The sequence below is a fragment of the Aphidius gifuensis genome, linkage group LG1 (assembly GCF_014905175.1).
Source record: "Aphidius gifuensis isolate YNYX2018 linkage group LG1, ASM1490517v1, whole genome shotgun sequence".
In the NCBI taxonomy this organism is placed as follows: domain Eukaryota; kingdom Metazoa; phylum Arthropoda; class Insecta; order Hymenoptera; family Braconidae; genus Aphidius; species Aphidius gifuensis.
Genome location: NC_057788.1, coordinates 2,320,456 through 2,336,021, shown reverse-complemented (window position 1 = coordinate 2,336,021; position 15,566 = coordinate 2,320,456). Strand labels below are relative to the sequence as shown.

The 15,566-nt window shown below is 22.3% G+C and overlaps 1 protein-coding gene across 1 annotated transcript in view; it reads right to left on the bottom strand.

Annotated features, from left to right (window-relative positions):
• Positions 1 to 13,846, bottom strand: part of LOC122860888 (homeobox protein aristaless-like) — a 54,459-nt gene extending 40,613 nt beyond the window's left edge. Inside the window, exon 1 of the mRNA XM_044164938.1 lies at positions 12,614 to 13,846. Coding sequence (XP_044020873.1) covers positions 12,614 to 12,863 — 250 coding nt within the window. The 5' untranslated portion in view covers positions 12,864 to 13,846. The remainder of the gene's footprint in view (positions 1 to 12,613) is intronic.
• Between the last annotated feature and the right edge of the window lie 1,720 nt (positions 13,847 to 15,566).

Below are 15,566 nucleotides of genomic sequence, written 5' to 3'. Positions count from 1 at the left end.
TAATTGTAATTGCCGTCAACATGGCGACGACGTGCACACAGTTTTATATAATATACACAGTTGCATTTTTTGATAAGAAAATCATCTATCGTTCGTCACGCATGTACTTATTTTTATATGTATTTTTTTTTAATTTTTATTGATAGTTATTTTACTTTTTTTTTTCCTTTTATTCTATATTTAATTTTCTTGGTATTTGTTTATTGTATATATTTTTTTTTTCATTTTATTATTGTTCATTTAAATTGTATTTTAATCAACTACCCTTTGATCTAATCATGTATATTCTTAATTGTCGTCAAATTTTTTTTATAATTTTCATTGATTTTTATTTTTTTTCATAGGCTATTTATTATATTTTTTTATATTTTTATTTTATAATTGTTCATTGAAAATGTATCTTAATTAAATACACTTTCATTTGATCATATTTTCATTGTAATTTAATTTTTTTTTTGGATTTTTTTTATTTTTTTTTTAGAAATTTCTCTTATTCTTTTTTTTATCCACGGTATATATTTGTTAATTTATAATAATTTTATTTATTTTAATCAACAATTTTTTTCGAATAAATTACCCTTTGATTTAATAATATTTTAATTGTTGATAAATTATTTTTTTTTTTATTCATTCAAAGTTTCTTTATTTTTCATTTTTTTGTTTTTTAAATCAGCATAAATAAAAAAATACGATTCAGTAGCAAATTTGACAATTAGCATTAGTCTGTAAAAACACGACAACCAATTTTGACCACCTACGTGGTCTGTTAATATTATCCATTTGTTTTTTGAATATTATTTTTTAAATTTTTATCTTTTTTGTTTGTTAGCGAGCGCGCGCGTTAGGGGGCACTTGAGCGTGACACAACTTGTATATTTTTAAATGTAAATATGCAAGCTCAATGAGTTAATATATTTATCATATACATACACATAAATATTCACGATAAATTCTAGAATATCAAGAAATTATTAATTTCTACATATTGAACGCATTTACGATGTAATACATACACTTCAACCATAATTCAAGCATTAAAAAAAATTACATAAAACTGCATAATTATATATATCCTTATTTATTATTATTTATTATCGAAAAAAAAAATAAATATTCAACGATGTGTACTATCGGTTACTTTGCTATATAATTAAAGATATATCTAAACAAATTATTGTTTATATTAAAAAATATATAAATAAATGCGAAAATAAAGTTAAAAAAAACCAAATCATTCATATTATTTTTTAAGATAGTTCGATGCTCTAAATAAATAAACGCAGACCGGAAACATTCGATTGATTATTTTTTTATTTATTTAATAATAATAATTTATTGTTATTTTAATATTTCAAACGACCTGGTTATCAATTGAGGCTAATAATACAAAATCTCTGTCGCTGATTAGTTTTGGCTAAAATAAATTTCGACGTATTTTAAAAAATTTCCAATGTTATTAATAATTAATATTATGTTTTGAATATTATATAGTATGTATTTTTTATTGAAGAATTTAATTATCAAGTACATATTAGTATTATTATATTTTCTTAATGTGTGTCATGCTAAAATTCTAAAAATTTAAAAGAAAAAAAAAAAAAAAAGAATTTGCATGTTACAAGTACATTGGGATTAATCCAGTGTGATAAAGCCTAATTACAATTATCCACAAGGCATATACATTAATTTATATTTGCCGTATTACAACCTACATCACGAATTGTTAAAATCAAAAATTTTTTATATACTAATTTAACTATGCTGACTGTGTAACATTGTGAACTCAAATTCAACACTCAAACAATAAATTTTCCATCACGTGAAACGTGTTATAAATAAAATAATAAAAATAAAAATTAAATAATAATAATAAAAGAATATTAATCTTAATCAATCAGTTAAATTGGTTCAAAGACCGGATGTTTTTTAAGTTGACTATATTTTATTTAAAAATCAATTTATATAATTAAAATAGCAAAATTTATAAAAACACAAATATGTTAATTTATGTGTCTATGTATTAATGCAAAATATTAAAAATAATAATAAATAGTGTAAAATTCACGCGTTAACAACGTGTTGTTATTTTCCATCGAGCAAAGTCATTAGTCATCGCTACAGGTGATTTGGAGCACTACCATATATAAAAATAAATAAAATAAAGCTAAAATAAAGCTAAACAACCCCAATAAGACGAGTATCCAAAAAAAAAAAAAATAAATAAAAATAATTGCATTGACAAAGAGTACAAAAAAATTCACGCAATTATAGAAAATAAATTGTATTTTTTTTTTTTAAATAAAAAAATAAATAAAGGGATGAAATTGCATACATATAAAATTTTTTAAAAAGACAACTTTAAAAGTTGGTATATATAATATATAATATGTGAGAAAAATAACCGGTCCAAAATAAATTTTTTATTTTATTCTTGATAATTTAAAAAAAAGAAAAATTTATGTATCTATATATTTTTTTTATTTTCAATTGATTGGTATTCCAATCGAATCGCATACTCGTCAATCGAGAGGTTTAAGGAATTTACAGATCTGAGATCGATTCGCGTGGCTCTTGGGCAATTAACAATAATTAAACTGCTGAATTAAATTCTTCATTGAAATAATCGTCAGTAAACATAATTCATTATATCCTTTTTACATTAAACAAAATAAAATATTAATACACTTGAAAGAAAAATGTAAATAATTGTAAATAATAGTCAGGGCTTTTTAATATTTGGAAAGCTGATTGTTTAGAAATTTATTTTTATATTAAAAAAAATTAATTAACCCTTTTTTTTATTTTTTAATTAATTGTATGTTATTTTAAATAATTTATCATGCGTAACTAGAAGAAAATAGTAATAATAAATTCTTGAAAACAATGTGTGTGTTGTTACGTTGAAATTTCAAAACTATTTTAATTTTATATCATTGTTTTTTTTGTTGTTATTGGATAAAAAAAAAAAAAAAAAAATTAATCGATTATATGGCTTGGAAATGTATATTGAGAATGTTAATATGCGTTGAAAAATTTATTAGATGTTGTTTAAAAAATTGGATATCCATGATTAGCTGCAGTGGGTTAATTAGGTGAATGATAAGTAAATTTTTTTTTCTTTTTTCAATTCAATATATCACTGTTGAAAATGGATTTTATTTGAAATGTAATATATAGATCAATTTAGAAAAAAAAAAAAATGAAAAAAAAAATATATAGAAAGTATTAATTGTCGTGTGAAAAAAATGATTAAAAAAAAATAGAAAATGATATATTAAAAATACTCTGATTTCGTCAAATGAAATTGGGTCAATAGAAATAAACTTTTATAATTAAAAAATAATAATTACACATACAGTTTAATTATAACATTCATTTTTTTTGTTTTTAAAAAAAAATACATAAAGATTTGTAGACAATGAATTTTCGAAATATTTTATTTCTATTTTAAATTTATTATTATTTAATTCTAAATGTTTGCTAAAATTAATCAACTAAAATCTGTGTCACCTGATAAAAAAAAAAAGCAAATTATAATGACTTGCGAATTAAAAAAGAAATATATTTTAAAAATATTAATAAAATATATTTTTTAAAAACACAAACGGTCAAGGTTATTAATCACGCTTTCTTTTATTAATAATTGAATAAAAATAACCAAAAAAATAACCATTAAAAACATTAATAAATTAAATATATATAAAAAAGAAAAAAAATGAGATTGGAAATTTTGGTCAAGTATTTTTTATCACAAATATTAATAGGGTGTCTTGAAATTTTAGTAAAGTGGTCTTGATATCGTCGCAAGCTTTATCTTCATGTAAATGAAAAATAAAAAATAGTTTAAAATAAAACTAAAATAATAAAAATAAATAAATAAATATTTAAAAAAAGTATGTGGAATTAATCACGCAAAATAAATTCGGGGAATCCATTAAGGCTATCTGACGGTTGTTTTTTATCGTTCATTGTATAAGAATCACAGCGTAAATGTGCATACATAAAATACACTCATAAAGACAATCTAAAAAATAAATTAATATATAAAGAGTATGTACATAATAGAATATAATATATACATCAATTGACACACAAAAATTAATATGTTTTTTAAATATTTTAATTGTAAAAAAAAAATTAAAAAAAATTATCAATAATTCTAATAAGCTCGAGCTTTTTTTTTTCTTAATTTTTTTATATAATAAAAAGTAAAATAAAATAGAAAATAGATATAATAAAATTGTCCTTGTAGTCTATTATTTTTAAAATGATAATAAAAAAATAAAAAAAAAATAAAAAAAACTAACGCGTCAACGTGCGGTCTTTGACGTCGTAAATCCTTGAAAAATCAACGGGAGTTGTGTGATAATAAAAATTAAATTAAAAAAAAATAAAAAGATATTGGTTTTTTAAAAGTAATACATTTTATTTCTAAATCTATATATCTAAAGATTTTTGCTCTCTATATCTTAATCTTTGTCTTAATAGTTTTTTTTTCTCCTCTGGCGACAACAGGAAACTTTTTTTTTTTTTTTTTTATTATTATTTCTCGACCTCGCATCTCTTATCGGCATCGTGGTGGGTCACTACAACTATCTTAAATGAATTTAGACCAAAAACGAAAAAACTTTTTTTACTCACTCTTATAAAGTCTAAACCAATCTTTTGGAATTTGTGTTTACTGCCACTGAGGTACAATCCACATTCCTTAAATTTTTATTTGTCATTTTTTTTTTTTTTTTTTTCTGTCTTATTGTTATTATTTATTTATAATATTAATTTATTTTTAATATTGAAATTATATAATAATTAGTATATGTGTGTCAATTAATATGAGGCAAGAAAAAAAAATTATGTAATAAACATTAAAATGTAATTTTATAAAAATAAATTAGCTCTAATCAATGTGTGGATATTATTTTTAATTATTAAAAATTTTTTCTAAAATAGAATACAAAATTTATATACTAGCTTGAATTTTTTTATATTAAAATATTCATTTAAAATAATCGAACTATATTTCGTTAATTAATATAGATTAAATTTATTTAAACTGATTTTTGATTAAATTTTTATCATCAGGTGTTTTCGAGAGCATTTAAAACCAACACACATTAGTTAAAAAAATCCCCAATAAACAAAATTTATTTCTAAATTAAAAAATTAACAATTAAATATATATCAAGTTTCTCTTTATAAGAAAATAATTATTTCAAAAATTAATAATGTAAATCAAATATTTTTAAAAGCCAAATCAAATCAGAGCCAAATTCTTTAATGTAAAAAAAAGTAAAAAAAAAATAAAATGTATATCTCAACTAAGTAATTAACCTTTATTTTTTTTTATTAAATAATAAATAATAATAAAAAAAGGCTTAAATTCGTTTATTCAAGTAGAACGAGATATTGTTTCTCAAATTCATTCGCAACCTCATCGAAGGAAATAAGATTTTTCTGACTAAATACATGTATTTTTTTTTGTATATAATTTACTGGTATCCCGGACGGTTTTTAATCGAAACGAATTAACAGTCCTTTACCGCGACCAATTACAACACCGTATACTTTATAAATCAACAATCACGCTTGTGTTTGATGATGAAAGTATATACATATACATAAAAATTAAAACTCACCGTTAAAAAAACTAAATTCATATTTCATTTTAGGATTTAGTATACATTTTTTAAAGAAATTTTTTCATCATCTACATATGTATTATGTTCTAATAATTTATATTATATTTTCTAGGACCTCCTAGGTGTGTTAAATAAATAATAAAAAGTTCATTGAACTATATTGGCTGCAAGTCTAAATTATAGTAATCAAGAGAGACTCGACGACGACGGAAGTTTGAGTTGTTAAAATCAGCGTAAGCGTTACACCTCGATGATTCTTTTATAAATAAACTTTTTGTGCAATAACAATACTTTTTGTTCACTCATTGGAAAATGTCATTACACCTGACTCAATTTTGTTTTTATTTATTTTTTTTTTCTTTTTCATTTCCATTCACCAACAAATAACTATTAAAATATTTGTTAATTGAAAAAAATTTTTTTAATTGAAAAAAAAAAGTAAAAAAAAAATAAATAAAAAATATCACAAATAAACTAATTAAAATATTAACAATAAATAAATAAATTTTTTTTTTTTTATTTATTTATTCTACTTAAATAATTTTCTCCTCTGTTCATTACAAGATAATTAATATTCCGGGACATTTAATTTTTTATTTATAATTTTTTTTATTTATTTCTTTCTCTTTTATGTTGCATTTTGATGTATATTTTTTTTTTTTATTGAGAAATAAATTCAATGTTTTTCGTGAGGCGATTCCAAGAGAAGTGGTCATTAGTTCGCGCGACATTTGAAGCGACAAATCGCCGATGTCCACACACAAATATACACAGAGAGCGAAAGAGAAAAATAAAAAAAAAAAATTGTATATTACTATGTCGGGGGGGCTGAGGTAGAGTGGGGATAAGGCCCAAAGCGCGTGTGGGTATCTCCCTCTGACGTTTTTTTTTTTTCTTCGTACTCTTTTGGGCCCCTGAAAAGAAATAAATAAGGGGCCCTGTGCGACTTGTCACACGAAATTCAAAACAAACAAACAAACACCCGCGCTACTGGTCAAAAAGAATTGATTCCAAGTATTCAAAAAAAAACCTATTTTTTTACTCTTTTTAATTTTGAAAAAAAATACACAGTCATACAGATAAATAGCATGAATTAATTATTAATATTTATTTTTAATCATATACACTGTATGATAATTTTTTTTTCTTGTTTTTTAATTTTATAAATGAAATGCAAGTCAGTGAAAGATGAAATTGTAAAAATATAATTCAAGCAGTAATATGTATTTTTTTTTTGTTATTAATTTCCGGCACCCGTTGTGAGTAATTAGCAATTTCCTATCTCTCATTTAAATATGTCTCAATGACCGGAAATTGACAAGAAATTATGCCAATTCTCATATTAGTAAATAATGTAAAAAAAAAAAATTGTAATTATCATTTGCTGCGGGTAAAATTAAGTTAATTATAATTTATAATTTATATGAATATATTTTTTTAAATGAAAAACAAATAAAATAATATTATAAGCTTAGAATTTGAAATGATGAATTTAGATATACATTTATCATGAAGTAATTTGATGTCATCCGGGGGCGACAAGTGTGTCTAGACACCACTCGAAGGTGTCTGATACGAGCGTGTAGGATGTCTTGGTAAATTCCATCAGAGAATCGTTAAGAAAATCGTCCCTTTATATTACCAAGAAATAAAATAGAAGCGCGTGGTTAGCATTCAATATTATTTTACCATCTTTTCCTCAACTCCAAGGATATCAATAATTACATTTAAAAAAAAAACAAAGGGCCCAACATAAATATGAAGAAAAAAAACCATCCCTAAGCCTAAAAAATGAAAAAATTATACACAAAAATAAAAAAAAAAATAAATGAAAAATTAAAAATAAACTCCACCTGACTGTTAATAATAATAATAATTTTTTTAATATTTAACGTCAATCTAATTTTCCTGATCCTAATTACAAGACTTCTTAATTACCCTGACAAGAGAAAGAAGAGAATAAAGAAGGTATATAAATATAGAAAAAAAAAAAAAAAAAGCATATTCCACATATGCGGGCCCCTGAGCAAACGCCAACGAGTTAACGAGGTGAACATTTTACGTTTGATATTTATCCGATGGGTCTCCGCCTCGGGACTCGTTTTATTGAGTCATATATCAAAATGTTCAAATACTACTGATGGCAAGGGGCATCGAAAATATTTTTTTTTCTTTCAAATATGCATATCTCAAATGTAAAATACAAAAAACAAATTAATATACAAAAAAAAATATATAAATATATGTATTTTAATGGAAAGAAATTTTTAAAAAATAATTGAATTGATAAAACAATCAAGTTTTTGCAAATATTGTTAAACACATATGCGAATACATTAGATTTGACTTTGTGACTTTGCAAAATTGATGTTAAAAATGAAAAAAAAAATTATATAAAATTTAAAAAATATGTTTTTGTGTTGTGTGTGTGTGTGTAATATTAAAAATACGAGCCACCCGTTAACAGGGCCCAAAGCTATATGGGCCCCAAAGCTTTTTCTTGATCTGAGTTTGCGCGCACGAGTATATATTTACATTCGATAACGAGCCGCCACGAAGATATTTACATTTTTAATAACATAAACCCACAATGCCGACTGACTTCACCTTTATATTCTCATCTTTATATCAATGCCCCATTGTAACATTAAAATCCTGTCATATATTTTTTGTATTATTTTTTAAAAATTTATATTTCAACTCTAATATTATATTTTTTTATTTTTACTTTTTCTATATCAAATATATATTATTTTATTTAGTAATAAAAAAACCATTAATCAAATTTTAATTAATTTAAATCACATAAATTTTAGGTAATTATTAAATTTTATAATTTTTATACGTGGTGGAATTAAATAATATATATTTACATTTATAATATTATATATTACATAAATTAAGAAATTTATTATTTCTTTGAAATTTTTGCTTGATATATTTATGTGCGCTTAGTTTTTTTTTTTTAACCATAAATTAAATTGTTTTAATTTTTTTTTTGAAAGAAATATCAACCCTTTTTAGACATTGTATATTAATGAAATTTTATTTTTCATTTGATGCCCCCCTTTTTAATTTGGAGGGGCTGCTTAATTAAAATTGAATAAAATATAAATTTTTAATATATCTTAATGAAGCTAATTATGTTCTTTCTAAATTTTTTAATTTCTAAAAATGTTAAATGATATTTTTAAATATCAGAAATTTCAAAATTCATTTTAGATATGAAAAACTTTTAGAATATATGAGAGGGAAGTTGTAGCGGCTACCAATTAGGTTTTGCAAAATTTAAAATTATTTATATTCTAAATAATTTACTCTATTTTTTTTTTTTCTATAGAAAATTTATCTTCTTTTTAGATATCGGTGATTAGCTGCAGTGGGTTAATTATGTGAATGATAAGTAAATTTTTTCTCTATTTTTTTCAATTCAATATATCACTGTTGAAAATGGATTTTATTTGAAATGTCACATATAGATCAATTTAGAAAATGTATAAAGTATTAGAGTTAATTGTATGAAAAAAATTGATTAAAAAAAAAATCAGTGATGATATATTAAAAATACTCTGATTTCGTCAAATAAAATTGGGTCAACAGATATAAACTTTTATAATTAAAAAATAATAAATTCAAAATTATTTATATTCTAAATAATTTACTCTATTTTTTTTTTTTCTAGAAAACTTATTTTCATTATTTTTATTTGTCAAATTATTTTACAATTTTAAATTCAATTTATAATTTTTTTTTTTTTGAATAATAAATTAAGATTTGTTAAGATTTTTCATTTAAAAAAAGGCAACTAACCCTTTTGATACATTGTATTAATGAAATTTAATTTTATATTTGGTTTGCATGATAAAACAACACAAAGTGGTTAATTCCAAGAAGGATTTCATTTGCCAAGATATATAAATAATGATAATGTACAAGCATCGCAAACACACACAGACATCTAAAAAAAATAAAATTTATTTATTTAAAGATTGTGTGTATATAATAGAAATGTGTGTGTATGCAGTATAGTATTTTATATTCACTGGTTAATTGGATGGAGTGTTTGTGTTTGCAATTAGTGATTAGCAATTACTTTCTTCGAAATGGAAGCATTCGGCTTGTCTCGAACCGACGGAGCGATTAATGGCCCAATTGGCTAATACCATCGTCACGCAAGAATACCAACGTGGCTTGACGTTTACCTAATTTATTTTTTCATATTTTTACCTTCTTCTATTTTTTAATTTAATTTCTTTTTATTTTTCAATAAATTTTCTATGTATATTCAATGGCATATGATCGGTCATAAATATTATTAGGTTATTAAATTATTCATATGTATTATCAAATGTATTTTGCTCTGCTAGTTTTACGTCAAGTCTTCAACTTGAAACTTCATAGAGACTCTTAAAAATATACATATTTTTTAGCGAATTCATTTGGCAGCAATAAAATAAATATAACAGTTAATTAACGGATAAAAAGCTCATAATTTTAATATATATTTTAACTTGATCATAATGATGGATAATTATTATTTTTTTTTTTTTTAAATATTTGTATAATTGTTTGTCTTATGTTTGTTGACCATTAAAATACTCGTAAATGTAAAACCAAACGAAGAATGATACTTAAAACAAGACATCATTATTATCATGCCTTGCTTTGCCTCCCATACATGCATTGAGCATTCCAATGACTAATTTGTCTTATTGACAAATCAGTGATAATAGCATACAGGTTGCTAGAAAAATATTTCAACAAAAATATAAATTATTCAAACAAAAAAAATATCAAACAATAGCCTCAAGACTTTTGACTATTTCATTCATTTAAAAAAAAAAATAAATAATATTAATAAATATGGTGTGATGTTTTAAAATTATTAAATAAACAAAAAAATAAAAACGACTTTCCAAATTATCTGATAAAAAATAGTGTGTGATTCATTAATTTATTTTTTTTTTATTTTTAAATTATCTTGACCTCCTCGGCTAGTCGATGACAATCAAAAATACATTTCATTTGAAAAAGAAAAAAAAAAAAAAATTAATAATTATCAAATAGAAAAAGAAAAAAAAAAAAAACAATATACGCAGTTGTTTATTTAAAAATAAAAAAATTGGTTTTTCCAAACACACATTTACACCTGCACAAATGATAACAATTATTGTTCAAAGTAATTTACGTTTTCAAGTCATCGAACAATTTAATTTTCAAAGAAATATAAATAAAATGATAGTAATCAATAATAAACATCATTAGAGGTAAATTTCAACTAGTTAAAACTATTATTATCCATGCACACACACGCAAATAAAATATATAAACAAGTTTGCAATAACAATGTCGTTGATAGTTAAATGCCCTGGTCATCCTGAGTTTATTAGTTTATCAAGAAAGCAGATGTCTGCTAGCCTCGATATAAATAAATAATAAAAAATTATGAATGAAGGTTAGAGAGAAAGAAAATTGTACCAACAAGCTTACAAATATATGTATATATATTATTTACTTTGTTTTAACATATATTATTAATAATAATAATAATAATATTATTGTTGAGTGCCGCAAGGAGGAGGAGTGCTTGGTGAACGCTAATAAAACACAATTAGCGGCTCTTGGACCAACCAATCAGCGAGTTGGAGGGCAGTGTATATATAACACACGCATTAAATCCCCCTCTGGGTAATATTATTTATGATCTGGTCTTTGCCACGTATTATTGGCGAGCCGATCATTCGCTTTTCCCATCATGTACACATTTTTTTTTTTTTTAAATACATACATATAGATATATATTAAATTCTTATTTCTTGATTTTTTTTTCTTTTTGCGCACGTGCAATTAGTAATTCTTTGAATACTTGTTTTATATATTTGTCTTGAATAATTCAAATAAATTAATTTTAATTAGATGTAATTATATATTGGATAAAATTTGATACTTGATTGGTTGAATTTTTTCCCTCCTGTTGTTGTGGGGGTTGTTGTTGATATAAAAAAATAAAGCTATGATGGAAATGTAGATAATAATGGAGGGAAAAATTGAAACTTGTTGGGAATAAAAATTAACATCAAAATATGAGGGAATGCCTTTTTGTATATATGATAATTTTAATGAAAAAATTAATTTAGTTTTTTGGAGTAACTTGCCAAATATTTTTGACGGGTTTTTAAATTTTTTTTTAAACATATTTGTGGAATAAAATTATCTATTTTTTGTAATATAATTACTTGGTATACTTGTGAATCCTTTTTTTTTTTTTTTTATTTTAGCCTTTGTCGTTTTTTTTTTTATTTTAATACTGCTGTTTGTCTTATCGTCTATGTGGTTAAATGTTAATTTGAGTATTTATATTTTTAACTTGAAAAAAAAAAATATAAAGTAATACAGGTTATCACTTCGACTTAACGTACATTTTATTATCACACAATGTATGCAAAATAAAAAAAAAAAAATTGCGTGACTTTTGAATACAAGATAATTAATAATTCGTTTTTAGTTTTTTTTTTTTTTTTTTTAAACTGTCAACAAAAAAATTATAAATTAAAGATAACAACATTTTTTTTTCAGAATTTCTATTATTGTATTATGTAGTTGAATATTTATCATTTTATTTTTTTTAATTATTATTTATATTTATTGTAATTATTGAGGAAAATTTAATACCTCATTTCAAATAAACATATTATTTTTTTTTTTCTTTTTATCATTAATAACTGCGATAAAACATTTAAATAAAATTCTAAAAAATTTTTTATGTATTTTTTTAATTTAGAATAATAAATATGTTTATAATAATTAAAAAAAAAAAATTAATTTATTAAATAATTAGAAGAGTATTATAAAAAATTATTTGATAATTTTTTTTGTAAATAAATTATTTTTAAAAATTCAATTGTCAAATTATGATTTGTTTTTTTCAGAAAAAAATATTTAATTTAATACGAAGATAAAATTGATAAACTCACCGGTATGTTGTATATGTTCTTGTTGTAAATTATCAGCATCCTCAACATCAACAAGACTGCGAATACTAAAAACACTTTTAGCAACACGATGTTGATTATTTGTTGTTTTTTGTAAATCAGAAACGCCGTCGGTCGGACGTCTTGGTGTAGTTAGATCCATTTGTTCAATATCCTTATTAATAACTTTATTAATAACAATTTTAGTATTTAATAATCCATTTATTGTCACACAACAATCGATGAGGTTCATTACACTTTGTCTTAAATATTCACTATTTTTTTCACTATTGCTCAAAAAAAATACTCATATTTTTGATTTTTAATTAATTATTTTTAATAAATATTTTACAATATTATATTCTTTAATTTTAACGTATATTTATTAACAACAATAATATTATCCCTGAGTTCATCGTCAATAAACACACACGATAATAAAATTTTAATATCAACAAAAAAAATTTTTTCTTTCAAATTTTAATTTTTCTAAAATTTCATTAATTTAAAAATCAAATAACAACAATATATTTTATGAAAAACTTGTAATGTAATAATTAAATAATTACCCAGTAATTTTTTAAAAATAAATAAATATTTTTTATTTATTATATGGCAAACAAAATAGTTATAATTGATTTGATTTTTCGCGCCACATTTTTCGCGCCACAACTCCCTCTGTGTACTTTTGTTTTTCTTTATTTTTCTCAGAATAATGCAAGGAAATAAAAAATGTCAATCATTGTTTTTTTTTTTTTCTCAAATGACTCATTATTTAACAATGTAAATAAAAATTATTAATATATTCAAATTAAACAATTTCACCAATTTTTTTAAACAATCCAAAAATATAACATAAACACTTGAAAAAAAAATTCACAATTACTCACTTTTTAATATATTTATTTCAGATAAAAAAATTTATTTTAAATTAATTTGATTAACTTTAATTATTTATCAACTATCATCAAATGATAATTAAACACTTTCTAATATTGTAAGAGCAACTATAAAATTATTTATCAAAAATAAAAAATATTTAGCGATGAAAATATATTGTCATTGTTGTTATCACAATAACTTGTGTTGGAGTGTCTTGATAATTACGATAATATTTATTTGATGAGTTGAATATATAAAGTTAATGTATATTTTAATAACATAAAAAACACAACACACGACACAGAGAACGATGAGAGAGTAGTCACAAACTCACAACTGGTCACGATAGTGACTCGATGAAATGTTCAGAGGTAAACTGATGCTTGTAGTGGAGGCAAATGACTGAGGGAAGGGTAATAACAAACTCAAACAAACGCCTATCATCAACAAAATGGCGGTTTATATTGTTAACGCCCCCCAGCAAAGGCTGACCTTGCAAGCAACCACGAGAATTTGAGATGTGATGAGCGCGTGCGTGATAAGACTACTGCAAGTGGGAGGAAAAAAAACAACAACAACAACACAACTTGAACAAGAGAAAAAATAAATAAAAAAAAAAAGGCTTGATTGCGAGGGAAGGAGGGTTTGAGAGGAAGAGAAAGAGACGAAAAATTCAAATAATAACAAAAAAAAAAATTTTTAAAAAAAGAAAATTGGAGCGCCAGTAAAAACGAGGGTTGACAGCATCTAATCAATTAAATTTAATAAAAGATTTTAGTATTGTAATTGATGCTTGATTAAACAAAATTATAACCAGCATTTTATTTAATAATTTTAATTTTTAATAAATAAAATTTAGCTATTATGTATAATTAAATAATTAAATTTTTTTATGATAAAAATGAAGAACTATTTGATTAATAAATTGCTATTATCAAAAATTTAATTTGCAATCAAAATTTAAATAAACACATAAATCTGCACGATGCATTTTGTTAATTAAATTAAATTTTTTAATGTTTATTGTCATGGCTCTATACATGCATTGAGCATTCGAATGACTAATTTGTATATTATTGACAAATTGGTGATAATAGCATACAGGTTGCTAGAAAAATATTTCAACAAATATATAAATTATTCAAACAAAAAAAATATCAAACAATAGCCTCAAGACTTTTGACTATTTCATTCATTTAAAAAAAAAATAAATAATATTAATAAATATGGTGTGATGTTTTAAAATTATTAAATAAACAAAAAAATAAAAACGACTTTCCAAATTATCTGATAAAAAATAGTGTGTGATTCATTAATTTATTTTTTTTTTATTTTTAAATTATCTTGACCTCCTCGGCTAGTCGATGACAATCAAAAATACATTTCATTTGAAAAAGAAAAAAAAAAAAAACAATATACGCAGTTGTTTATTTAAAAATAAAGAAATTGGTTTTTCCCAAATTTTTTGACCTAAAAATTATCATTAAAGTTTGATAAATACAAAAATTTAATAAAGACATTTAATAAAGATTAAAAAATCTGGACATTGAATGAACAAGTTTTTAGTCATCGTTTTGAATATTTTATTTCATGTTCATTTGTGGTTTCCGTATCTTGAAAAAAACCATTCTCATACTCCTGGTTAAATAAACTGTAATAAATTAAAATAAAAAAATTAATTTACAAATTTAAAATACACAAATAAATTAAACATAAAGGATTAAAAATCGAAATAAATGTCTAGAAATTATTTGATATTTAAAAGTCATTTTATTTTCTCAAAATTTCGTTTCTTTTTTTCTATCAATTTTTAACACATATTATCTGAATAATTGTTTTGATGAATGGCATGTGTATTGACATATTGGTATATTATTCTAAATTTTCATTTTAAAATTAATTACTAGGTATATGTAAAAAACAAAACAAAAAAAAGTATTATATAATTTTTTTTTAATACCTACTTAGTATAAGATAAAAGTGCCTTATTTATTTTTTCGTGTGCCTCGAAAATTGTATAAAAAATTTTTAATTACAAACAAAATATATATTATTTAATAATAAAAATATTGAA